Source organism: Rhinolophus sinicus, chromosome 17 (genome assembly GCF_057876585.1).
Source record: "Rhinolophus sinicus isolate RSI-liver-muscle chromosome 17, RSI-T2T, whole genome shotgun sequence".
NCBI classification, from domain to species: Eukaryota; Metazoa; Chordata; class Mammalia; order Chiroptera; family Rhinolophidae; genus Rhinolophus; species Rhinolophus sinicus.
In genome coordinates this window covers 194324291-194352164 of record NC_142517.1, presented here as the reverse complement: position 1 = coordinate 194352164, position 27874 = coordinate 194324291, and the positions used below count along the sequence as shown (strand labels likewise).

General features: G+C 39.1%; 1 protein-coding gene across 1 annotated transcript; it reads left to right on the top strand.

The window, feature by feature from the left end:
• Positions 1-66: 66 nt before the first annotated feature.
• ATIC (5-aminoimidazole-4-carboxamide ribonucleotide formyltransferase/IMP cyclohydrolase) lies at positions 67-23358 on the top strand. Its single transcript, XM_074312830.2, has 16 exons — positions 67-220; positions 534-660; positions 3305-3381; positions 4431-4497; positions 5865-5953; positions 6228-6379; positions 6703-6859; positions 10245-10370; positions 11226-11333; positions 12164-12249; positions 13457-13546; positions 15822-15950; positions 19915-20007; positions 21190-21372; positions 22650-22805; positions 23126-23358. The coding sequence occupies exons 1-16, from the start codon at positions 202-204 to the stop codon at positions 23243-23245; spliced, it is 1779 nt and encodes a 592-aa protein (XP_074168931.1). The 5' UTR covers positions 67-201; the 3' UTR covers positions 23246-23358.
• Positions 23359-27874: the final 4516 nt, after the last annotated feature.

The window sequence follows — 27874 nt, the reverse complement described above, 5'->3', positions numbered from 1 at the left end:
GTCAGCCTCCAGGCTCCAATTTTGTGTCTAAAATTGAGCTTGGCGGACGCTGGGCGGCGCGCGCCAGGTCACGTGACCGGTCAGGTGCCCGCCAGAACCCGCGCGGCTTCCGGATCGCGGGCTCGGTCGCCCCGCTTTCCTCTGCACGTGGCGTCGCTGCTGTTGCTGCCCGCTCGTCCCTGGACCCCACGGCCCTCAGCCATGGCACCCGGCCAGCTCGGTGAGCACTGGGTTGGGCGCCGGTGCCCCCCCCCCACCCCGCTGGCGCCCTCACCCCGGCAGCAGCGGCCGCGCAGCGGTAACTCGGCGGGGGGGCAGCGTGGGGGGTGGGGTGGTTGGAAGGCCTGGCTGAGCTGCAGGCCTGGAGCCCCGGTCCGCGGTCAGGCGGCTGGCTGGGATCACGGCTGGCCTTGGCGAGTGTGGGCAGAGGGGATGATGGCCTTGAGATTCGTGATCCCTCCCATCCCCCACCTAAGGCCTTGAAAAACATAATGTAATGTTTTGCGACTGATGAAAAAGGTCTTCTGTTTCAGCCTTATTTAGTGTCTCTGACAAAACCGGCCTTGTGGAATTTGCCAGAAACCTAACTTCTGTCGGTTTGAATCTGATCGCTTCTGGAGGGACTGCAAAAGTTCTCAGGGATGCTGGTTTGGCAGTCAGGTAAGGCATAACTTAGTTTTAAAGTTCAGTCCAATCAGAATGTCGTGTGATCACGTTAACCAGAAAGTAATGCATTCCAGGCACTGTGAGTAAATACCTTAATTACAACCCCCAGCAACGCTGTGAGACTGGTACACTACTTACCCCACTCTACAGAAGAGGAAAGCGAGTCTCAGAGATTTGATAACTTCTGCTCAAGTTTACAGACTTTAGTAAGGAGTAGAGGTAGGGGTTAGGACCCTGGGTGGCCTCATTTCAGAGCCTTCCTTCTAAGGCACCTCCTATAACACATGAATTTAGGCAGGCTATTTGTTTTGCAAGACAAACTCAATTTATGATTCACATGATCTGTTTTGACTGGCTCTTTAGTAAACTGTTGACGTCATTAAGATTTCAAGCCTACCTCTCTTAGCATCTCTAGTAGCCATATGAAAGCACCAATCTATCATTCATTCCCTCATCCATAAGCTATTTATTCATTACCTGGCCTAAGTGATGGGAAGAAGGAATGAGCAAAAGGTAAATCCGGCTGCAAATCGTGACCTCAAGTTGCTGGCATTGTGCTGTTGGAAAGAGAATAACTACTCAAAGTTAGAAAATGAAAAAGGCCATAGGACGCTGTAATAACCTGCAGTGGGAGTTCATATCCACCCCGAAATATATTTTAGAAACGGATTGAAGGATCCGTCTGCTTTTGTTGCCATGTGGAAAAGTTAGCTACTTGCGGTCTAGATTCTGTGGAAGTAAATTACTGCCTTTTTCCTCTTGTAACCCTGCCCTGTGGGCGATATACAGCTTCCCCAAATTTGACAGCTCATATGCAAGAATGCTGTAGTTTATTTATATATAAATGCTTTATATGTTCCAGAGTCTTCTTGCAGCATCTCTCTGGTGAGGTTTTCATAAGAGCCCCATGGAAGACAGGGTGGCCTTTTCTGAACAGCAGAGGGGCGAGCATCCAAAGCCTGAAGTCTTCCCATTTTCCCATGTTGAGTCCTTTTCTGGTTGTACCCTTCAAATTAAGCAAGGTCCTCTTCTATAGCTTCTTTTTTCCCTACCAAACTTCGTACTGTGGAAACATTGCAGACAAAAAAAGGGAGAGAGGTATAATGAGCCCTTGTGTTGCATGTCCATGTCCCGTTTAAATACTTACAACTCTTCAGTCTTGTTGGATCTGTACCTCGACCCACCCCTCGATTCCTCCCACTATGGCTGCTTTTTAAACAATCGGGAATGTAAATGTGTTTCTCTCCAATTAAAATGTGACTGTTGCACACTTTTATATATAGATTAATGTAATCCTTACAGCAACTTCTTGGTGTAGGCCGTAGTATTCCCATTTTATAAGAAAATTGAGGCACAATGAAGTAACCCAAAATTAACACAGCTAGTAAGAGGCGGAGCCAAGATTTCATGGTAGGAAGTTAACCTTGAGGTGTGAGGTAAACTGATGAGATTTTAATTGGTGAGTACATAGCAGTGAGCATGCAGAGAATTATTCTGAAGAAGGCAGCTGACGTACAAATTCTTAACAAAAAAGGGGTAGCAAGCTTTAATTACCCCAAATGGTGGTTAATTCTAAGAATAAATCTGCCTTCTCTGTTTTTAGCAATTAACCATAATGTCACCAGTTTGTCAGTTTATGTTGGAACTGTGAATCCCTGGTCAAACACCAGTCAATTGCAAATAGTCCTCCGTAATAGGAAAATCTACCCAGGAAATTCTGTATTCTATTTTAGAACTTGCTGCTTCAAGATGTGTATTTTTTTTTTTTTTTGCTATACAGGCAATATGTGTTGATTGTAGAAAATTTGAAAAATGTGGAAAACTTTAAAGAAGGTAGTAAAAATGGCTTATAATTCAGTTTTTTAACATGTTGATGTGTTTCCTGCAGTGTTTTTATAAGCATATACTCTATTTCATAGCTCATAGAAGATAGTTTTGCTTCTTGCTTTTTGTTCATTTAACATATTGTGGGCATTTTTTCATGTCATTAAATTTGTAAATTCTGCCAGAGAGGGTTCATGTCAGCTTGTTGGTATGGATTGATACTTAAATATTTTCTCTCATTTGACCCTTTGTCACATTTTGCAATTATTTTTCCAGCTTGCTTTCTTTCCCCTGTAAAAGTTTTTAATATTTACATAGAAAGATCTATTAATCTTTTGCTCAATGCTTTGAACAATATTCCTCGTGTATTTAATTTTGGTACTTCTATGATTTTTTAAATGCTCAGACCTTTAATACATTGAAAATTTATTTATGTGTGGGGTTAAGCAGTTATTCCAATACCAACACCACTGCACTAAACAATCTTAGTTTCCCCACTCATTTGATTTGCTATATCTATGCTTGGTTAATCATAAAACTAAATTGATGTTTTTACTTTAATCTCTTTCTGAGCTAAGGATATTTTAAATGCTTTTTGTTATATACTCCCAAATTCTCAGTTGAATTTGTTTCTTAATGATACGTCATTAGTATAGCTTATTATTTAATTTCTGAATTCTGAAATTTCAGCCTCCGAAAAGTCTCTCAAGATGAGAACAGTAGATTTAATGTTAGAAGATACTTTGGAATAGTGTGAAATGTTAAATGACAATTCAGCAGAAAGAGTAGCAATATTCTATTTATCTGTTTTCAGAGATGTTTCTGAGCTGACAGGATTTCCTGAAATGTTAGGGGGACGTGTGAAAACCCTGCATCCTGCAGTCCATGCTGGTAAGTGGTTAGTACCTTCAGTTTAAAACAACCAGTGGTTTTCAGGAATATTTTAGTTGATTACTTTGTAGAATGAACAAGGAAAAAGGCAGGTCATAAGCTCAAAAAAAACTGTCTGTCTGAGAATATATATTGGTATTGTAACATTTGCTGCTTAAAGTCATAATATGTTAGAACTGCTTTAAAATCTAGTTTGCTTTATATGCACTGGATTGATTCTTTTCCTCTGCTTGCTATTAGTCCTGACCCGATAATTAACTTAGAGTAGTAGTAGTTCCTGCTGGAGCTAATGAAAATATTTAGATTTTATGTGTGAAAAGACTTTATCATGATTCAAACTTAGAATAAAGTATCACAATGTAACTTTCAAAGTGCTTTACTTTGTTCATTCATCTGAGACAATGAATTGCATATCAACTAAAATGGTGAGAAACCTGTGCATTGCCAGCTTACCAGTTAAAATTAAATTTGACAGAATAAAAGGGTATGGTGCTAATAATCAGATAAGCCATTTACTTACTTAGGGGAGCGCATAGATTCATGGAACTGGCAACAGTTATGTGAAAATTCCTTTTACATTTTGTGTTTAGGAAAAGAAGGGGAATCAGGAACTGATACAAAAGGTTTTCAAATATACCAGCTAATCTTATTTTTTAACTACAGTGTTTCCCCGAAAATAAGACCTAGCCGGACCATCAGCTCTAATGCATCTTTTGGAGCAAAAATTAATATAAGACCCGGTCTTATTTGGCTATAATAAGACCAGATCTTTATAATATGATATGACATAATATAATGTAATATAATATAATACCAGGTCTTTATAATATGATATAATAGAGTACCAGGTCTTATATTAATTTTTGCTCCAAAAGACGCATTAGAGCTGATGGTCTGGTTAGGTCTTATTTTTGGGGAAACATAGTATGTGTTTGGTATTCTTAATTAGGCAGTGTTACAGGCTTTAACTTGATTGATGACACTGTATTGGAAAGAAGTACCTTATTCTGACTTGTTTTTGAACTAATCCTTTAATTTTGTTCAATTAGGAATCTTGTCTCGTAATATCCCAGAAGATAATGCTGACATGGCCAGACTTGATTTCAGTTTTATAAGGTAAAAATTCAAAGTTGAATTTTTAATACATTAAGGATGAAAGGTAAAGAGTATGCCAAATCTGGTGCCCCTTTTTAAAGATCAAGATTAGCATTAGGTTTTATTTCCCGATTGTTCACTGTAAACACTCACTGAGTACCTTATGTGTGATGATGTACATATTAGCATTTTGGTTTTGTCAAGTTTATATTACCAAAATGTGTGCTTAAACTAAAAACAACCTTTGGTTTTTAGGAAGTTGTGATCTCAAATTTAGTACATACAAACAACTTAGTTATTTGCAGAAAGATAATTCACTGTTTCTTTTTAATATATGTAACAGCTTTACTCAGATATATATATCACACAGACTGTATAATTTCCCAATTTAAAACATACAATTCAGTGGTTTTTAGTATATTCAGAGTTGCTCAGACATCACACGATTAATATGAGAACACATTCATCATCTCCCTCAAAAAAACCAACCAAAAAAAAATACCTGTTAGCATTCATTCTTCATTTCGCCTAACTCCTTTTAGCCCTAGGCAACCACCAGTCCGTTTTCTGTCTCTAGGTGTAGATTTACCTATATTGAATATTTCTGTCATTGGAATCCTACAATATGTGGTCCTTTGTGACTAGCTTCTTAGCATGTTGTTAAGGTTCATCAGTGTTATAGCATATTTCAGTGCTTTAATTGCTTATTGCTGTAAACTAATCCACTGTATGTGTATACCCCATTTTATTTATCAGTTCATCAGTTGATGGACATTTGAATTGGTTCTACCTTCTAGATGTTAGAAATAATGCAGCTATGAACATTCACGTACAAGTTTTTTATGGACAGGTATTTTCATTTTGGGTATATACCTCGGAGTGGAATTCCTTGGTCACATGGTAACTGTGTGTTTGACCTTTTAAGGAAATGCCACACAGTTTTCCAAAGTGTTGCATCATTTTACATTCCCTGCAGCAGTGTATGAATCTAAATGTCCTAGATAATAGTGGTCACATTCCAAAAGGATGATGTTCTCTGTGGCCTTGTATTTTATCTTTCTGCTAAAATTTTAAAAAGGTTTTTGATGGCTTGATAATATAATGGGTAGCTAAGCTTACCCAGGCAGCATGACAATATGATTTAGAGGGAATAATGTGTATTGCGAGCACCTGCTGACTAAAATCCCTCCTGTTTACCTATGCTGTGCAGTAGGAGAGATTCTGACTTTTCAGCATCATTTTTTAGAGTTCCAAACTGTCAGGCACACAGTTTACATTTTAGATCTTTAGCTGTTTTGGTCGTGTTACTAGCCACTGACGTATTTTTTCCTATATGCCTGTAAACCACAGAAGTTGAATTTTTGATGACAGCTAAATTCTTCTTTTAGAGTTGTTGTCTGTAACCTGTATCCCTTTGTGAAGACAGTGGCTTCTCCAGGTGTGACTGTTGAAGAGGCTGTTGAGCAAATTGATATTGGTAAGTAGAAAAACTATTTTTGACGACGAGGAGAGGATTATTTAAATCTAACATGAGATTTTGTTTTGAAATTCACTGTTGAGGAAGTAGGAAATAGTTACAGCTTCCAGGATGACTGTAATTCATCAGCTGTCTCTTTCTCTACAGATTCATCTGGGTTATTTTTTCCCTCATCTTTTAAGCCATGAATGAAAGTTGGAGTATGTGTGCAGTGACTATATTTGAAAGAGGTCAAACTGATATGAAAATACAAACCGTCTTTTGTTCTTCCAAGGGGGAGTAACCCTGCTGAGAGCAGCAGCCAAAAACCACGCGCGGGTGACGGTGGTGTGTGAACCAGAGGACTATGCAGCCGTGTCCACAGAGATGCAGAGCTCCGACAGCAAAGACACCTCCTTGGAGACTAGACGCCAGTTAGCCTTGAAGGTGGGGCGCACTTTTGTGCAGTGTTTGCAAAACCAAACAGTGCTTGGTTCTCATTACATTGTTTCATCCCCTAAGACTCTGCTTGGAGCTGCTATCCTTTTGTTATAAAGAGACCAAATATTAGAGGGCTATTCTCTTAAAAAGATTGAAAGAGAATTGGAAAGGGAATAATTCTTCATCTTATTTAGTATTATTTAGTGTCTTTCCTGCACGGGTGTATTTGTAGGGTGAGGGGGTACAGTTGTCTTTCTTCTGCCTAAGACCATCATGTCCCCACTTTGGGAAATGCTGCTGGTGTTTCACGAAACTTAAACTTTTTGTAGGCTTTCACTCATACGGCACAATATGATGAAGCAATTTCAGATTACTTCAGGAAACAGTATAGTAAAGGAATATCTCAGATGCCCTTGAGGTATGGAATGAACCCCCATCAAACTCCTGCCCAGTTGTACACACTGAAACCCAAGCTTCCCATCACAGGTAAAAGCTGAGTGTTCTGTGGCACGGTTTGCTGACTCTGTGTGTGTGTGTGTGTGTGTGTGTGTGTGTGTGTGTGTGTCCTGTATTGTATCTGATGTGGTTCCCATTTAGAAGATAAAGTAAATTACATGATACCTCTTCTCACCACCTTAAGTTTGAGATGCTAAGTGGACTTGTGAGCAAAAAATACTGAGACAATCTGGGGTCCTGGAGAGAGGTCAGGTTGGAGGTATAGTCTGAAAGGTGTTTGTCATATAGATAATTTTGAAGACATAGGACAGGGTGGGATGGCCTGGATTTCATAGAAGCAGGTCAAGATGAAGCCTGGGGGTACCTGTGGAGGCCCCAGCACTGGAACACCAGGTTGGAAATCCTGTAGAGTTCCAACCGCTTGGAATTCTAGTGAGAACAGAAAAGTGATTATATGTCTTGGGAATGTTACAAGAAGAATTTTCCTTGGAATGATGGATCTGGAAGCCCGGTTGACGTGGGACGAAATAGGAATGTGAGGTTAGTAAATAACAGTGATAAAGATTAATTCTTTGACCAAAAAAGTGAGTCAGGACTTCCATGCGTTTGTAGAGTTACAGGAGGATTTTTCAGTTTTATATTCTGATTTGTTCGTAAGGTGGGCTCTTAGGAGCATGTTCTGCTCTGGTAGAAGGAGGGGTGGGTGCAGGGGGCAGAGGAGAGAGTTGTGGGTGTGAAGGTCATGGACTCCCAGGCATTGCTGGGAGGGTTGGTGTTGGGGGACAGCGGGGACAACTTTCTTGAGCCTGAGAAGGTGAGCCCAGAGCACTCAACTTGGCACACGGTGCTGGGATGATGCAGGCGTTTCTTTCTGTCTGCTTCTCTCTGCTCCCTGTCACCAGCGGAGGGAGAGGAGGCAGCAGGCAGCAGGCAGCAGCGTGGGAGGTTTGAGGAGAAACCGAAATATTCTCTTCTTTACCCTTCACTTGTCAGTGGATCAGCAAGTTCTGTTATTACTCTACCTCAGATACGGTTTGAGTCTTTTCTAATACACCCCAAGCCCCCAGTCACCCCCATAATCTCCCAGACTGCAATCATCTTAATGAATCTCAGCTTTCTCTTTGTCCTGTCTCTTCACAACTTAGTCATCTTTTAAAATGTAAATCAGATGTTACACCCTACTTAAAACCATTCCTTGGCTTTCCTTCCTTCTTAAAGGCCATTTTCTGCCCTATAAACCCCGTTAGCTTTGGTCCTACCCCGCCACTATCCTCCCCTGATCCATTTCTCTCAGTACCTTCTTTCTGTTCGTAGAGCAGGCTGAGGTTCTTCCACCCCAGGGCCTTTGCACTAGTTGCTCCTTTTACCCAGAATTCTTCTAGTCTTCATAGTTCTCGTTTCTTGTCATTCAGATCTCACCTTAAATGTCACTGCCTCAGAGAAGCCTTCCCTGACTACCCAGACCAGAGTAGCTCACCATCACACTTTTATCACATCACTCTTATCGATTTTGCCGCATGTATTTGTTTTAATGTTCTTCTCCCATTGAGATACCAGCTCTCTGGAATAGAAACCTTGTCTGTCTTTGTTCATTGCTTCTTGTTTGTTCATTGCTGTATCTTCAGTGATTAGAATATTGCTTGTCGTGTTTCCTAAATATTTATTGAATGAATAATTGGAAACCTGATATTTTGCACAAATTTTTACTTCTAGAATTTCTTAAAACAGATTTATCTACTATTGTGTCTCAGATAGTTCGTCCTTATATGTTCCCCATTTAGATTCTGAGGCAAAAAAATACTTCATGTGCTTTCAGTTCCCAGATCTTTTCCTTTTCAACAGCTTTTCCATTTGTACTTGGTCGAGGGAACTATTTCTTTTTGTAAGTACTATTTTTTAGAGCAGTTTTAGATTTACAGAAAATTTTCTCAGAAATTACAGAGTTCCCAGACCCCAGACATATCCCCCTTGTCTCATTTCCCCTGTTAGTGTTTTGCATTGGTGTGGTGCATTTGTTATAATTGGTGAAACAATATTGATTCATTATTATTAACTAAGTCCATAGCTTAGATTAGGTTTTACTCATTGTACATCCTGTGGGTTTTGACAAATGCATAATGTCATGTATCCGCTTCGATAGTAGCACTCAGAATAGTTTTACCCCCTAAAAATACACAGCAACCACTGAACTTTCTGCTGTCTCCATAGTTTTGCTGTTTCCAGAATGTCATAATGTTAGAATCATACATTGGCTTCGTTTATTCAGTCATTTGCATTTAAGATTCCTCTTGGTGGCTTGAGAGCTCATTTCTTATCGCTGAATAATATTCCATTGTATACGGGTTTTACATAGTTGGTTTCTCCATTTACCTATTGAAGGACAAAAAAATGGAAGGACAATTTTTGACAGTTATGAATAAAGCTACTAAAAACATTCAGTACAGGTTTTTGTGTGGAGATGTTTTCAACTCATTTATATCAATACCTAATATTGTCTCTTACTGTCTACTGTTTATTGTCCATTTTGTTTCTTCTATGCCTCTCCCATAAACTCCAGAAGGACAGTGATTTTTAGGGAGTGGGGAGGTGGGAAGGACTATTTTATTCACTGATAATATCTCAAGTATGCATAGCAGTGCCTAACATTACATTAGGCACTCAGGAAATAGTTGGCAGTTTTACTTTAAAAGTATCTAGTATCTTAAGATAACACAAAGGAAATGCAGTTATTTCTCTAAGTTTGCTTTTAATTGATGACCCACTGTTTTTTTGTATGTGCTGAACTTATAAATGTTTATTCACAAGAGATTAGCTTCTAGGAAATCCTGCCACTGTTAAGAAAGTAGGCAGTGCAGAATTCTGAAGTTGTAGTTTTTTTAACTGCATTTCAAATTTCCACGTGGTTTAAGATGGAACCTCCTGAGTCTGGTGTAAAAGAAGAAAAATCCAAGACATTTTTTTTTTTCCCCGCCTCCTCCCACCCATAGTTCTTGCACTGTGGTTTATAATATTATTTCTTAAATTGACAAAGTTTATAACTTAAATTTTTTACTGTCTCTGTAATGGCCTTGACTGATTAATCTTCGTACAGGAATGGATCCCTGATCATCACGAGTCTTGTCATTCTCCCGTGGTCCCTTCCTGAATTTCTCTTGGTTTACTTCTAGATGGGCTGGATTTGTGTGTATGTTCTTTTGTGTGTGTGTGTAAGACGGGCTCAGTAATTAGGCTCTAGAGCTTTTTCACTTTTTTCATCCAATTCTTATATGTTTGTGTAGATTTGTTTGCCTCTTAATCATATGCCACTTAAAACATGTCTGTGCAGTCTTGATAAATATTTTTATGTTTTAAGAAATGTACATGTATCTGACCTTATTGACTCTACTTGGTAATGGGTATATATTTTTATATGTAGTTCTAAATGGAGCGCCTGGATTTATAAACTTGTGTGATGCTTTGAATGCCTGGCAGCTGGTGAAGGAACTCAAGGAAGCTTTAGGCATTCCAGCTGCTGCCTCTTTCAAGCATGTCAGCCCAGCAGGTAAAGCATTTGGCTCTGGAAGGCTCTGGAACTGTTCGAAATGCACTTCTTTTTCATTTAAAAAAGAATTGACAAGTTCTAATATGAATACACACATTCTATGAAGCCTGAAACCACTTTTGTCAAGTCTGTTAACACTTTCAATATGATCACATGATAAAATCTGAAAATAAAATAACGCACATATATATTATTTACATATACATAATTGTGTATCATTGGAAGATCAGGAAATAGGGTGTGTTTTTTTGTAGTGGAAACACGAAATTTAGACAATAAAAAAAGTGAAATGACTTAATGCAGTATGACTAAATACTTTTCCACGTGGTTTAAGATGGAACTGAGTCGAGCCAAAGAAGCTGTTCTTAGGGCACTTTATTTGTAACTTTTTCATAGCCATTGTATGAGATACCTTTTTACTTTTTAAGCCAGCTCTACCTCTTAGTTACTTATATCACCAGATCTGCTGAGAGTCCAACACATAATTAGTTCTCAGATATTTATTCGATATTAAAATGACAAGAACAGGGAAGAAATAAACTGTGTGGTATCAAGCAGGGTGGAGAGAGTGATTAATGAAATAAACGGGCTTGATACACACACCTGGTGCTGGCAGGCCTCCGACACGTGGCTGTGTTTTCAGAGTCCAGAGAGAAGAGATTTTCCCCTGCTCACCTTCCCCTGCAGCTGTATTTTTGGTGTTCAATTATCGTGGTCAAACAGATTTTTGATTAATTTGGCACAGATGCTAGAAATTATGCTGCATAGACTAGGTGGTAAGAAAAATGTCGTCTTGATTTAGCTGACAAGTACTAAACGTGAGATTTATGGTTCTTGTATGGTTTTCTATACCAGGTGCTGCTGTTGGGATTCCACTTAGTGAAGATGAGGCCAAAGTCTGCATGGTCTATGACATGTATAAAACCCTAACACCCATATCGACTGCATATGCGAGAGCAAGAGGTCAGCAGATAACAGGGTTTTTTTGTTTTTTAATAGTAAAAGCAATATTTTATCTAAAATAGAATAAAATGGTAATATCTTTGTTTCACTGTCAGACTTCAACGTCGCTTCAATTTGTTTTTTATTAATACTTCCGAATGATTATATGAGTGCCTTGGAATAAATTTGTTTATGAAAGTGTGTTAGTATTTTAATGTAATAAATGGAAGCATAATTGGAATCTGGTGCATGGCATTTCAGATTAGGCTATTAAATGCATTTGTATTGCTTAATGTATGACTAAAATTGTATGGTTAGTCTGACGATACTGAATTTGGTTAGAATTATATGTTTCACAAATATCTAATTTGTGAATTTAACATGAATATTATAACGTTTATGGAAAATACGGAAGATTATTCAAAAACCTGGTATCGCAGTTTACCTTCTACAACAGGGATTAGCAAACTGGGCAGAATTCAGCCTGCCACCTATTGTTTTGTTAATGGTTTGATTGGAACAGGGTCACGTCTCTGTCAGTTGTTGTCAATGGCTGATTTCGAACGACAACCACAGAGTCCAGGGGTTACACCAGAGACCATGTGGCCACAAAGCCTAAAAAGTACTTACTATCAGGCTGGATGCCCAGTGCTGCTCTAGAAGGTAAAATTAAAGAATAATTCCTCACTGATTATTTCAGTTAAGTGATTCACTAATCTATTATTTAAATCTTATGTAAATAATAACATTAAATTTGAGAAATTGATTTTATATGATCACATTGAACTTTTTTTAAACACTTATCTTTTTCCAGTTTGTGATAAATACCTCATTTTCATGTTTATTTATAGGGGCTGATAGGATGTCTTCATTTGGTGACTTTGTTGCATTATCTGATGTATGTGATGTCCCTACTGCCAAAATTCTCTCCAGAGAGGTTAGTGGACATTTATGTGTCCTGATCCATGCGTCACTGAGTAAAGCTTTATTTATTCATAGTGTTCATTGAAACTGTATCCTATGATACTTATATTTCTACTATCTGTAAATTATTCAAGTTTATCATTTAGAATGTTTCTATTTTATGTAGAACATGAATCTTTGAATTGTCATTTTGAGATTTAGTGAATTAATGTTTCAAATGGATATTTGGCTGTTATGATAAAGTTTTAGTTTATATATTCTTTTAAATTTTCTGGTAGTTGTTGTCTTAATACCAAAGTTACTGTTTCCAAAGAACAGAGGATGCCATCTTGGAAAGTGATATAATAATGAATTTTAAACCTTCATGGGTCTGTAATGAAAGAGACTGTATAATGGGAAAAATTACAAACTATTCTGTAAAGCTAACCTCCATCATCTGAGTACCAAACAATCCTGAAAAATCAGGTGGTGCTGGGGTGGAAAGACCGACAGAATAAAAAAGAAGGTATCTTGGAGAGAAAACAGTAGGTACCGGTAGTAGTGAAGGCTAACGGGGCACGCGGCTGGACAATACTTAGTTGCTTTGGGGATTCTTTCCATGACCATGACTATCCCCAACTGCCATGGAGTTGACAGCAGCGCTGTAGGTTATGTGCACAGCCCTGTAGGTTATGTGTCAGCTCTATGACTTTTGTGTCTTTAGTTATAAGATGTTAAGTCTCTGATTTAATCTGGCCTCTGTGTCTTGGTGTTGAGCAACCTGCTTGAGGTCATCTAGCCAGATCCTGGCAGACCTGGCACCAGGACGTGCTCTTCCTAGTGAAAACACCACCCCGTGAACAGAAGTAAAAAATCATTTTTCTTCCTAAGGCATATTTACTAGAGTGAATCTAGTTAAAATTGAAACGAACAACCAAAAACTTGGAAAGGACAGCACCTAAGATGAGGTGAGCTGTGGAAAGTTGTATTCTAATATACGTTTCCCAAGCATATTACAGTCAGCCCTCACCTATCATTGATAGATTCTGTCACTGTAAGCAAAATGTCATATAAGGAAACCAGTTAGTTGATATAAACAAGAGTAAGTTCCTACGGCATCTCATCAATGAAATGATGGTATTTGTGGACCTGCTGTATTAGCATTACCTGTTGGAGGTAGAAACCCAAAAATAAAAGGTTTTCTCTAATTTTTTAAAACAAAATATTTAATATATTTACAGGTATCTGATGGTATTGTTGCCCCAGGATATGAAGAAGAAGCTTTGAAAATACTTTCTAAAAAGAAAAATGGGAACTACTGTGTCCTTCAGGTTAGCAGAACTCATGTCTGAAATAATAATTTGCTCTTTATTTTGTGTCTCTTTTCCCCTATATTTAATCTTTCCTTTATGCTTATATTCTTCTCGTTTATCCCTCTTTTCTGCAGTTTCTTTATCCTTAACCCTGCATTTTGTTTTTTACTTTATTTTTTTTGAATTTTGGGTTTTTACTTTATTTTTATTGATTTTTGGGTTTAAGATAAATGTAGCTTCCTTATTCTTAAGTTTTCAAATTTTTTAAAATACTGTATTTACATGATTTTTCTATTCAAAAGGTAGAAACCATTTGAAGAAAAGTCTCCCATCCTTTCCTTCTGTCATTCTGTTACCTTTCTTTAGAAGTACCAAATATTTTAAATTTCGTATCCTTCCTGAAATAGTCTATACATGTTTAGCAAATATTTGCATTTTTGATTTTCTTTTTTTTTTCCCTCACTGACACAACTGCACGTTGCTTCACCATCTTGGAAGTTTGTGCCATGTCTGTGTATCTTACCTAGATAGTCACCAGTCTTTAGCTACTACAGAATCCCTGAAATGACTAACCCAGAGGAAAGAGTCCTAACAGTGAAATTACGATGGGGCCACAGGTCATGTGTACTGGTCATTTTGATAGACACCGCTCCTCTGAGAAGTTGTACAAGTTTTATGTCTTGTTGGGAATGGGTGCTTATTTCCTAACGTCATTGCCAGCGTTGTGTTCTTAGACGTTTTCATAGCAGTCAGGTAAATGAAAATGGCCTCTCACTGCAGTTTTCTCATTATGTAAGGGGGGAACATCTTTTCACATTTAAGGGTATTTTTACTTCCTTTTTGTGAAGTGTCTACCCGTACTGTGCTTATTTTTCTAATAGGTGGTTGAGATTTTTTTCCTTACTGATTTTTACAAGCTCTTACGTATTAGGGAAACTAGCCCATCGCCTAAGATTTTACAATGATAAAGCAAAGAGTTATTTGAATTGAAAGTAAAAATTCATAATGCTGTTTTTCAAAAAGTATTGATGTCAAAAAATCTGTAGAATCCCAACTCAGTGTAATGGAAGTTATTAAGTAACTTTCATTGTGAGATACCAGCAGTTGCATAGTTCACCATATGTTCCATGTCTCTAAGGAAAGAAGAAAAAAATACCACTTTAAATATACATACTTTTTTTCCAACGCTACTTGACAGCAAGTTCAACCATTCAGTTAGCTGCTACTGTATTCTTTAATTTCTTAATTGTGGTTTTTTTTGGTTACGATTATTAAGTGCATCAGGCTATTAGCAGTTACGTGTAGCAGTTTGGAGAATGTTTTCCAGACCCTGAGCTCGTCATCATGACCTCTTCAGCACCTGACAGTATCCTATTCAAAGGTGTGAAGACTGCTGGAACTTCCTCAGTACTTTACTGGAAACTTGGCTAAGTTTGCATATGGACACATAATTACAACTATGGAACAATTGAATTCTTTTACTTGGCTAATGACAAGTTCCTTTTGACATCAGCTAGTAGGGGGGCACGACCCAGTTTTAGAAATTTGGTAATACAGAGGAAAAAGGAACATTTTAGAATTCAGGAAAATGAGAATTAAGCAGAATTAGCACAAGGATTTATTTGTAAGTCATAGATATTAGTGCTTTGTAAGTCAAAGATCATACAAAACATAAGTGAAGAAATACTGTCAATTTTAGAAAAATATCTAGGGAGAAGGTGGTCTTGGCAGGTTATTCCCACGTTTTGATATCTTTTCAGATCAAAATAAGGGAGGGGAAGATAATAAATGACATATTCCATTTCAGGTAGTAAAGACAACAGACTACAAGGCCTGTTTTCTCCCTTTTAATGTCTTTTTAACTTATAATTCAAGTGTTAGTTATTTTATAATAGATTTTTAGAAAGGGAAATTAGAATTTAATTTTTGTGCCACTGACTGTTTATTAGCAAATTTGTTTTATCCACTAATCTTTCGAAAGGATTTTACAGATAGTGCTTTTAGTTAATGCAACCAAAAATGTACTCACCGGAATCATTGGTTTTAATGTGTTATATAAAAATTGTAAAACCTATAATACCCTATAGGGTTGTAAAACCTATAAAATTTTTTGAAGCAAAATATTGGTGCTTGGCCATTCTCTTATACTCATACTGAAATGATCTTACATATGCTTAAATTAGAAAAAATGCACATAACCTTGCTTACAAAGAAGTCCTTTATATATAAATTAAATGAAAATTTTTGAGGGATGGAGATATATTACTTTTAACTCTTTATATTTGTGTTTCAGATGGACCAGTCTTACACTCCAGATGAGAATGAAGTTCGAACTCTCTTTGGTCTTCGTTTAAGCCAGAAGAGAAATAACGGTGTCATCGATAGGTCATTATTTAGCAATGTTGTCACCAAGAATAAAGATGTAAGTTTGAAAATATGTGAACTGAATGTTAGTAATTCTGTAGGCCTGTTTTTAACATTTATAAGCTTATCCATTTATTAAGGCCTATATTTAAAACTGGTTGATATGCAAATGGTTAGTACATCTTTGAGTCATCAAGTAAATTTGAGAGTTTAAAAAGTGAATGGAAGATAGTATTAGAAGCTTTTGTGCATATACATATATATATATAGAGAGAAAGATTTATCTCATTTATGCATAAATGGGATCATGTCTTTCATAATTGTTCTGTAATGTGCCTCTTTTTCGTGCACTAAGCTGAAAATGTATTTCTATATCAGTAAACATATACCCACATCTTCCTCTGAAAGGCCACATGGCAGTTCAAGTATTAAATGTATTATGATATTTAGGTTGTTCTTATTTTCAGTGCTGTGATCAGTGTTTTTGTGTAGACAAGCTTTTGTGCTTGTGCTCTTTGTCATCTTGTAGGAAGGACATATTCCTAGGATAGTAATGGTGGGGGTTTTTTTATTTCGTATTTATGTATTATATCATTTAATACATGTAGCATTCCATGTATGTGGGTGGGGGGCAGGTTACTATCATTTATATTGTAAAGATCACAAAATCGTGACAGGAAACAGTTAAGAAATTTGCCTAAGATTACACAGTAAGGAAATGGGTGAGCTGGTAAATGTTTTGTGGCATCTCTTATTTGGGCCTTCAGTGTTGAAGGGTATTTTTACTGGGTCTAACATTGGCTACACTTCTTTTTTCAGTACTTCAGGTATGGCACTCCATTGTTTTCTAGTCTTGTCTGCTGATATGCCTCGTATTTTTGATTGACTACTGGTCATTGTTAGTGATTAAACTATAGAGATATTTTGAGGTTCTGGATTGTATTTTTTTTTTTCTCCAGAGAGAGTTGACTTATACTTCTCTCAGGTGGATGAGGTAGAGGCAGATCACCTTCATCCCGGCAGGAATGGAGCTGATTTGAATTTGGGCTTCAGTCTTCATGAGGACCTGTCTGTTTATGTGTGGCTCACTGCTATTCTGAAAGCCACCAGCACCACTCTTCTCTGGTGGACCTTAAATTCTGTTTTTGCCTCTTAGTCATGTAAGACTCCAAAGCTATGCTCAGCTTATGCACCTCTTAGATAATTGCCTGAATCTTGGGAAATGCCTTGAGGAGAAAGCATAGATGGTCATACTTACTTCTCCCTTTATATCTGAGATCTTTGCCTCTCGGTATTTGTTATTTGATTAGTTCTCTGGTCAGCTTTTCTCTTTGTTTGAAGAAGAGAGTTATTTTCTTGACAAGTCATTCACTGTTACAGAAGTGGAAAATGAGGGGCACAGTCTGTTCCCAGGTTTGACTCCTGAGGCTTTATTTAAGTAGAATTGCTGAAAATGAGCTTTATAAGTCTTTTTAGGATAGTTCTGTCTATTAGTAAGCAATGGTGATTAAAAAATGATCTTTGTTGGTTTGTTAGATATTCTTCCATTTTTAACTTTGAAAATTGAAGGTGCCCAGAAGTAAAGAAACTTGTAGGCATTATCTGTAGAAGTATCTTTCAGTGCTTTGGAATTCACTCTTTGGCCAAGGCTGTGAGGTACTGGCATTTCCACATGAAAACAGTATTTTGCAGCAGTGTTACTTGAAGCAGTACACAATTAAATGAGGCTCTTTTATTACTTTATTCACCTGAGGCTTAATGTGTCTTTAAAAATACTGACAGGGTACTGACCATTCCATTGTATCCATGTTGACAATTTTGCCTAACTATTGAGACTCGCTTTTTAAAGTTATCCTCGTAGGTTTATAGGTATTGGTCTGATTAATAATTTAGCAGTACTTGATAGGTTTCATTATGGTGTGCTAGCTTGGATTTTTTAAATAAGAACTGAGGGTATGATTTTACTCTTTTATCGAAATTCTTCTCTACTTGTTTCATATCTACTTTTATAGAATATTTTAAAATATTTAATAGAAATTTGGAAACTTAAGGCTGAGAATGATGATTTTATCCTCCTTTATATTCCCCTTCCTTTTAAAGCAGATTTTTGTTAATATTCCAGCCTCAGAATCATTAAATTGTATTACTAGGTCTACAATGATTTCGGTCGTGAGAGAGCGGGAGAAGTATAAGGAGTGTGTATGAAGCATTAATGAACACACTTGAATTATTTCCTCTTCTCCCACTTTTCTTGACTAATACTTTAATTTGTTTTATCTGTTTGTGCCATGTTTATAAGACTGGATTCCCCCATTCCCGCCCTTTCCTTGACATGTCTGTCTTATTCCTTCATCCTAACTCAGAATGCCAGGGTACATTTGAACATAGACGTCTAGGAGGCTGGCACTGGTTATTAATCTTTCTTAGAACCAAAGGAATAAAATGTGTACTTGGTGACTCAAACAGCAGATGTAGATAGGAAAGGATATATTACCTTTTATTAATCACACCTTAGAATTATAAATTCTTAAGAAATTCTAACAGTGGTTTTTTGTTGTTTTTAAATTGGAGATTTAAAAAGTAAGAATTGTAGATTCTCATGCAGTTTTAAGAGTTCCCATGTACCTTTTACCCCATTTTTCCTGAAGGTAAATGTCGTACGAAACTATAGACTATCACAACTGTAGTTTTGACTTGGATACAGTTAAGACTGAACATTTCCATCCACACAGGATCCCTCTTGTTGCCCTTTTATAGCCACACACTTCACTCTTGCCGCCACTCTCTCCTTAACCTTGGGCAACAACTAGTGTCTTCTCCCTTTCTGTAATTTTTGTTCATTAAATATTCATGAACAGGCTGTTGTGTGAAAGTAAGTTTTTATTGCTCTGTTACAAATGCCCTGGAGTGTAACTGCTGGGTGCTGGGTGGTATTAGAGTCGCATGTTTAGTTTAAGAAACTACCAAACTGTTTTCCAGAGTCTGTACCAGTTTACATTTTACACCTGCAGTGAATGAGTGCTCCAGTTTCCCTGCATCCTTACCAGCTTTTTAAAAAAGATCGGTGTGGGGCAATGTCTTATCATTTTAAGTAGCATTTCCTAATAGCTAATGATGGACATTTTTTCAAGTATTTATTTGCCTTTTTTGGTGAAATGTCTCTTCGTGTGTTTTGTCCATTTTCTACTTAGATTTTTTTTGTCGGTGAGTTTTGAGAGGTCTTTATATATTTTAGATACTAGCTCTTTGTTGGGTATGTGGTTTGCAAATATTTCCTCTCAGTCTATAGCTTAATAGAGGGTCTTTTGCACAGCAGAAGTCTTTGATTTTGATGAAATCTGATATATCAGTTTTTCAGTTTGCAAATTTATCAGTTAGCTGCTGCTTATATCCTTCGGCCACTTAGCATACCAACATAGATCATTGTCCTTTTCAGTTTGTTTGCTCTTTATATTAAAGATAGTGATTTTTGGACTGAAATACTTGTTTTGTTTTATTTGGAGTGGTAGTTCACAATGCATTTTTTAATAGGTTCTACTTGGAATATTCCAGACAAAGCAGAAAATGATCCTAATTTGATTTTCTCTGAACAGCCTTGGCTGTATGGGGGCATCACAATTGTAATGTCTGTTGAAAATTATTCTCATTGTTTTTTCTGAACGTAATTATCACATCTCCAGATACTTGTTGGTATTGTGGTAGAGAAAATACTATTTGTCAGTTTTGGAGTGGATATGGTATTTCCTGTTGTGCGAGGTGCAAACAGGCTCAAGCCAAAGTTGCTGCAAAATGACATCAGTTTGAGTCTATGATGCATTAGGCACTGTGCTGAGTTCCACAATAAAAATGTTACATGTCGATCTTTTCAGTAAAGCACAGTAGTGTTTAACATGAATAATTTCACACTGTCGTTTGAGAGAGATGACTACATTATAAGTCTTACAATAAATGGCATATAAGATGCTTACAGTTAAGTGAAATTTAAGAAGCCCAATGCCATTTACCATTCTGTGTTTTTTCAGTTGCCGGAATCTGCACTCAGAGACCTCATCGTGGCCACCATTGCTGTCAAGTATACTCAGTCCAACTCTGTGTGCTATGCCAAGAACGGTCAGGTAACCAAGCTGGGAAGCTCACCTGGGCTTGGGCGGTGGAGGGCTGTTTTACAAAATGATATTTAAAAATCCATCTGCCCCCTGTACTAGACCACTAGAAAGGCAAAATTTGCCTATTTTTTTTTTTCTCTCCTGGATTTTTCAGTGTTTCCTGAGAACTTGGTAAAAGCTAATGCTGATTACGAAGTGTATTTGGAGCTAGGTATTAAAATTAGTCATATTGCTTCTTGTGTAGAATGAGCTGGCACATTTTGGATTAGTGGGACTTGAAGAGCTGCTACAAAACTGGTTCATTCATCCCCGTCCCCACCATCAGTAGTATTTCCAGTGAAGAGAGAATACGTAGTGGTGATGCCACGCACCAGCCCATGGTTTTGCAGCTCGTAGGGTGTTTCACATACGTTTCTTAGGTTATTTTACCAAGAATTCATAGACATAGGGCTTAACACGATCTTGTTAAATCAGGTTTATTGAGGCATAATTTGTATAACAGTAAAATTCACCCCCTTTAAATGTAGAGTTGGACGAGTTCTCACAAATTATATAGTTGTGTGACCACTGCTGCAATCGAGATATTGAACATTTCTTACTCTCTGTTGTGAATTAAGCTAGATACTGGACTTCTTTCCGATGACGCTGAGCTGTAGAATGCAGGACCCAGCTAGCCCTTCCCTCAGACTTCTTCTGATTCTAGAGCGGCCCTGGTTCTGTCAGCTTTTCTTCGGTAGCAGTGGGAGGCCTTTCTTCTCAGTGTCTTGAGCTCTTCTCTTGGCATGTGTTAAATCATTTGTCCACAAGTGGGAGGGTGAGGGTGGCTATTAATTAGGGTGTGACCTGGAAGACCCTATGGTTCAAATTCCGTTAATGATTGCCAACTGGTTAAAGACGGCTAGTCTCCAATAACAGAAACCTAGGAAACTGGGCACAGATCTCCTTGTGCTCAGGTTCTAATCAGTTCCGGTGAGACCAGGAGTTCTAGAAACTTCCATAATATTAAGAGGGGAAAACATATAAATAGTTAGCTTCACCTTATAATGACTCAAAAATTACTTATATTTCTCTTATTTTGGCCTGGTATTTTCTTCCAAAAATTAATAGTAGCTTTGGGGGGTATGCACAGAAGCACCTTTGAGACGGGTGTACGGCTGGAAGAGGTGTTACTTTCGTGTCCATGTTTTTCAGGTGATTGGCATTGGAGCAGGACAACAGTCTCGGATACACTGCACACGACTTGCCGGAGATAAGGCGAACTGTTGGTGGCTTAGGTATCATCCACGAGTGCTCGCAATGAAGTTTAAAACTGGAGTGAAGAGAGCAGAAATCTCCAATGCTATCGATCAGTATGTTACTGGAACCATCGGCGAGGTGAGAGGCTCGTCAGTGGTGGGTGGACTGTATTAGTATGTTCACCCTTTTGCATGTAACAGAGTTTACCTTCGTCACCACAGAGAGAAAGTGCTACTTTCTTGAAATTCTGTATTGTCTAAAATTGTTAATCTGAATTCCTCCTCCTCTTCTGTCTCATTTAACTTTCTTCATCCCTTTCTGACACCACAAGCCCTTCTTCTCTGTCTTTTTAAATTGGTTTAGTTTTTCATGCTTGTACTTCCCCTATTGATTGCAAGCTTCTAATGGCAGGGACTGTTTTTTCACCGTCTTAGGGTATTTATCACTGCCAGGCATGACGTTACCCTTTAGGTGTGTATTCAGCATTGTACGCAAATTATCTGAGAGCAGGAAACCAGTGTCTTTTTTCTTCTCCACCCACATTTTTTGCAAGTGCCATTAACAACTCAACATATTTTTGTTAATTTCATGTTCTTTAATATCTTGTTTCGAAGAAGGTATATGGGAACATTAAAATTGGAAGTATCAGGTGCCTGCAAACATAATAGGGTTTAGTCCAGTGTCTGGACAGAGTAAGTGCTTAAGAAATAACTAGATGGAAAACAAGGGAAAGGTCCGGATACCAAAATCTCAGTGGTTTTCTGAAGGGCGCATCACCTACACTGAGTCGTCCGTTGGGGACAGGAGTCCATGACATAAGTGTCACTGAAGAATGAGGGAGCAGAGTGTGCCTTGTAACTATGAAGTACTGGAAACAGCTTTTGCCTTTTACTTTAATCTTGTTTTTTTTCTGTTTGATGTTACCTAGCAAAACCCTACTGATTGTCCTGGAACAGTCTTTAGATGTGTACAAGAATGAAAGTATGTTGTTTAAGCCAAAAGAATCACCCAAAAAAGGAAGCACCTTCTTATAATGTGAATATTGTGAATTGTGTTTTGATTTGTCTTGAGACTAACTTTATACATATACTTGGAAGGTCCATTGTCAACTGTTGCCTTTCTTGCTTTGGTTCAGGGATGTAGTAGGTTTAACTTGGGCATAGAGTAAAGAGCAAAGTATATTTGGAGTAAACTGATGTAGAAAGTAAGTGGTTTAGTTTTTATTTGGTACTCATAGAATCACTTTTCTTTCTTAATGAGCTGTTAAAAGCATTAAAAAAAGAGATTCTAGAAATACGAACTTGAATGTAAATAATTATTTATAATTAAGTCTGAGGAAAAATGCCCAGTGCTTTCTAGCATTCTGTCTTGCATCAGTTAGTACTAAACCCTTCTCTCCCTTCCCCCTCGCATAGGGTGAAGATTTCATAAAGTGGAAGGCACTGTTTGAGGAAGCCCCTGAATTATTAACTGAGACAGAGAAGAAGGAATGGGTTGACAAACTCACCGAAGTTTCTGTCAGCTCTGATGCTTTCTTTCCTTTCAGGGATAATGTAGACAGAGCTAAAAGGGTATGTATGGAAGTGGCCAGCCTTGCATGGAATTGATCATTATATAGAAACTATTTTAGAGATCTTGCTTCTGATTTTTCAGTTCTGTGAGTTTATATATCTATGCTAAGGCAATGCAATATATCAGTGATACTTAGAGAATTGTTTTGACTTCTCCATTGGATGCATAACTCAAATCCCCTTACTTTGCCTTTTTGACTGAGTGAATCAGTCTGCAATGTGAATCATTCTTAGCTTATGCATTTCAGATGGGGATTTTGATTTTTGTGCATTTTAACATAAAACTGTGTTTTGAGAGTCGATATCTGTTTCTCCATCAGAGTGGCGTGGCGTATATTGCTGCTCCTTCCGGCTCTGCTGCCGACGCAGTTGTAATCGAGGCTTGCGATGAACTGGGAATAATCCTCGCTCATACGAATCTTCGGTTTTTTCATCACTGATTTCATCACACATCATTTTAAAGTTTGCATATATGTAGGTGAAAAATCATGTGGGAAATTTTGAAAATATGTTTCAAAGAAATAAAACATTAAATCTTAGTAATAACCTTGAATCCATGGTGTCTGGTAGTTGTATTTAATTCATCTTAAAGATACGGACTCTTTAGCGTGATAAACATGACACAGAAATATTTGTGTATGAGATACAGGAGTAGCCCTACCTCCTGGAGGTCAGCTCATCCCCAAAACATCGCCTGTGAGAAGCACCTAAAAATCATCACGTAAGCCAGAGACTGAGCAGCTGCTTAGTAGACGGCACAAGGCTCTTCAAGCCCCACTGGTTTCCTCATAGGGGATTCTGTTCATGCAGAGCTTCTTTTCATCACAGTTACGAAAAGCTTGGCTCTCTCCCTTCTGAACACACAGCAGATTATATCCTGTGAACTAGAAATTTCGAAGGGATTAATGAGTCTTCTGTTGACCCCATATACAGATAATGCTAGTACATACTTTTTCCTCTGTGTTAAGTGAAATGTTTCCCATAATTTCAGCAAGCCCTTGATGTCCCCTCTGGAGCTGCATAGAAAATGTAATTACTGTTTGCTGCTCAGAAACAGACTCGGTATTCCACTTAATGGGCTTACCACGGAAGGTAGGGCATGGTGGGGGGCAGTGCCTCCCTGCACGTGTGGTCCTGACTATTCACCTTTATTACACCTGAGAGCAACCAAAACCTTTTGTCATCTTTGACCTTAATAGATGAGTCCCACCCTCTCCCCAGATCTTGAACTCACCTCTTCCCCAAATTAAAATTTCTCAACTTTTTTTTTTAAGGTCATCCTAGTCTTTAATGTATTGACTAATCTAGTCCTTGCATTAAAACTGACTTATGTGGTGTGACCAATAAAATAACCAGAAGAATGTGTGACTTCTGAGGGTAGTTCATAAAAGGTATTCAGGTCATTTACATTCATTTTAATTGTTGATATACTTGGATTTGAAATTTGAATTGATAACTATATTTCCCCCCTAATAAAGTAAGAACTGTTCACTTTCACAACTGTTTCCCTCCCCAACCCTCCAAAACTCCCATAATGATTCCTAGACTTTCCGTTCTGGGTTAGGAGTTAAATATTTTCTCGGCTATTTTTTTTTTAATGACAAGCTTTCCATGGTTTCTGTTAACCTTTACTTCACATATCTCTAGCAGTAGCTCCTGAGTTTCTCTCTTGTAGAAACTATCCAGGGTGGTCTGCTATGCACAAACTTACTTTAAAAAATAAATTGTAATATATCATGCCTATGGAAAGTGCTTAAAACATCTATAGTTTAGAGATTAAGTTTTAAACTTAATCTATGTCACCACCAACCAGGTCAAGGAAAAGAATTTTGCCCGTTTCCCTCCATGCCCGATCTCGCTTATGGTCCCATCTTTCCCTCCAGGAAACTGCCTTGTGCCTTTATGATAACCACTACCTTGTTTTGCTGCTCACTAGTTGGGTGATCATGGGTTTATGCCTTAACATCTTGGAATTTTTTTTACCTATAACATGGGGATATATTTGATCCTGCAGAAGCCAAATGACTCCTGGTTAAAAGTAAAGGCCCTGGAGCTAGTTTATCAGGTTCAGCTCCCAGTGTACAGATGGGCGGATTGTCTTCCTGGTTTGCCTATACGGGACATTTCATATGAATGGAATCATATGATACGTGGCCTTTTGTGCCAAACTTCTTTCACTTAGCATAATGTTTTCAAGGTTCCTGTTGTAACAGCTATGAGTACTTCATTCTTTTTTATGTATTGTTTATTCATTCATCAGTTCATGGACATTAGGGTTATTGCCACTTTTTGGCTATGATGAATAGTGATGCTGTCATGTAGGGAGTCGTGGGATCTCTGGCCTCGCTCCCCACATAAGAATGCAGGACATGGAGAGGCCGAAAAGGAACACCCATGGATCTATAGATGGGGGAGTCATACTACTATAGTCTCCCTGGCGGCTGGGTTGCAGACACAGGAAGCAGGAGCCACATGATCTGCAACCTGCCGTCCACTTCTCTCTGCCAACCAACCCCACTTGCTAACTGTAATCCGCTCTTGCTAGCTCAGCCACCATCTTCTTGCTAGCCCCCATTTACTGCTAGCATAGCCACAGCAGTTATATTAGTGGCCAATGGCCCACTGGTTACAGCTGACGGCCAACTAGCCACAGCTGATGGCCATCCAATCACAGCTGGCCATTTACTACCTGAGCCAGCACCTTTCCTCGTGAGGGCGAGAGCCTGGAAACTGCACTCCTGGCTCTGTCCCCATACTCCACCCCTACAGGGTCTTGCCTCACAATCTATGCAAAAAGCGTTTTCCGCGAGGGACCCCTTGAGAGGAGCCTGGAGGTGAATGCAATATCCTGGACACAGCCAGGGTTTCTCAGGGCACCACCAGTCCTGGGCACAGCCAGACTTCCTGGGCTTCTTAGAGTACCACCAGTCTCCCCGGGCACAGCCAGGGCTCTCAGGGCACTGCCACTCTCTGTGGGCACAGCCACACTTCCTGGACTCAGCCAGGGCTCTCAGGGCACTGCCACTCTCTCTGGGCCTCTCAGGGTACCCTGCTGGAACAACAGCGGCTCACAGTCAAGGTGCTTACATATTCTCGATGGCGGCTGGTCAAGACACAAAAGCAAACATCCGCCAGTTCCACTACATGGTGGTATGTTCCCAAACAGTCAAGCTGTCCATTAAATTAGGGATGGAAGGCAATTCCCCATAGTCCATAGTCATTCGCCAGGGCTGTCCTGGGGGTGGGGGACGACCCTGACCTCACCCTCATCTCCCATGGAGGACTCAGCAAGCGTCTCCTCCTGGGACTACAAGTCCTGCATCTGGGCTGCCTCAGCAAGCACTTCCCAGCTCACAGGGCCGCAACAACCTTCTCTTTCTCTGGCCTATGCTGGTTGGGGAACCATCTATGTCTTCCCACCCCTCCATGAGGTCCAGCTCTCTGGCAGCTGCTCCTCCTGGTCTTCCTCAGACTGAGTGTTCATATGCACAAACTGCTCCACCGCCCTTTGGGGAGCTTTGGCCAGCACCGTACCCTGCTCGCTGTGCCATTTGTCGTGCAGGGTTGCAGGCAGGGTCTCAGCTCCCGCTTCCCACCTAAGAATGCAGGATACTGTGAGGTCAAAAAGGAACACCCACGGAGCCATAGATGGGGGAGTCATACCACTATATTCTCACTGGCGGCTGGGTTGGAGACACAGGAAGCAGGAGCCACACAATTCTCTACCCTCACTGCGCCGCTTGCAGGCTCAGCCACCATCTTCTTGCTAGCCCCCATTTTTCTGCCAGCGTAGACACAGCAGTTATATTAGTGGCCAATGGCTCACTGTTTACAGCTGACGGCCATCCAATCACAGGTGATGGCCATTTACTACCTGAGCCAACACCTTTCTATGTGAGGCCGAGAGCCTGGAAACTGCTTTCTGGGGCTCTGTCCCCACAGTATTTTCTGCTACCTTATCTTCTAAATCTCTGATTCAGTCCTCTGCTTCATCTAATCTACTATTAATTCTGTTTAATGTGTTCTTTATTTCAGTTATTATATTCTTCATTTCTGACGGGTTCTTTTTTGTTTTCTATCTCTTTGTTAAAGTTCTCCCTGAGGTCATTGAGCATCCTTATAACCATTGTTTTGAAGTCTATATCTGGTAGTTGCTCGTCTCCATTTTATTTAGTTCTTTTTCTGGAGCTTTATTCTGTGTTTTTTTTAAATTATTTGGGACATGTTGCTTTGTCTCCATATTTTGGCTACTTCCTTGTGTTTGTTTCTATGTATTAGGTAGAGCTGCTATGTCTCCCAGTCTTAGTAGAGTGGCCTTATGTAGTAGATGTCCTGTGGGACCCAGTGGCACAGTCTCCCTGGTCACCTGAGCTTCATGCTCCAGGTGTGTCCCTTGTATAGGTTTTGTGTGGTTGTAGTTGAGCCTTGGTTGCTGTTTGCATGTCAGTGGGAGGAATTGATTTTTGGGCTAATGGGTTGTGAGGACTGGCTATGACTACAGTGGAAGAGCTATTGTGCATGGGCTTACTCTATGAAGCAGAATTTGCTTCAGCAGGGCTTTGGTGCTTTTCCTAGTCTACCCTTTGGGTATGTCATCCTCAGAGACAGCTGAGTGGTGCTATGACTAGTCAGAAGCTGGCCACTCATCCTGTCAGCCCCAGGGCTATTTGGGAGCAACCCCCAGGCCAAGTTCAGCTGCAGCTTGTTTCCTGCCTGGGGCCACCTGGAATTAGCCACATAGCAATCTGCAGATGGCTGCCACCTGTGCTGGGTTTGGAGATGCCTGAGAGAGACTAAGCCTTGAACTGAGGGTGGCTGCTGCCGATACCTGTCTTGGGGGCTGCTCAGTAAGAGGTATGAGATATATTGAGGCCAGATACTGCTTGTTTGGAGTTTGTGAACCTTTGATAGATTTTAGAAAAGTCCACAGCATGATCCAAGACAGGCTGTCTGTATGGCAAAGCAACTGGAAGCAGCTTGGGTGAGCTTGCAAGTTGGGTGGGGTGAGGTCTCAGGGAATCATCAGGGCATGGCCAATGGTGTTAGCCAAGTTGATGGAGACTCAGATA

What these genes read in the sequence shown, in the direction of transcription:
- ATIC (XM_074312830.2), top strand. An exon ending in GGAACTACTGTGTCCTTCAG is followed by an intron (nt 13,547 to 15,821) that starts GTTAGCAGAACT and finishes TTTGTGTTTCAG; the next exon opens with ATGGACCAGTCTTACACTCC. An exon ending in GCTATGCCAAGAACGGTCAG is followed by an intron (nt 20,008 to 21,189) that starts GTAACCAAGCTG and finishes CATGTTTTTCAG; the next exon opens with GTGATTGGCATTGGAGCAGG.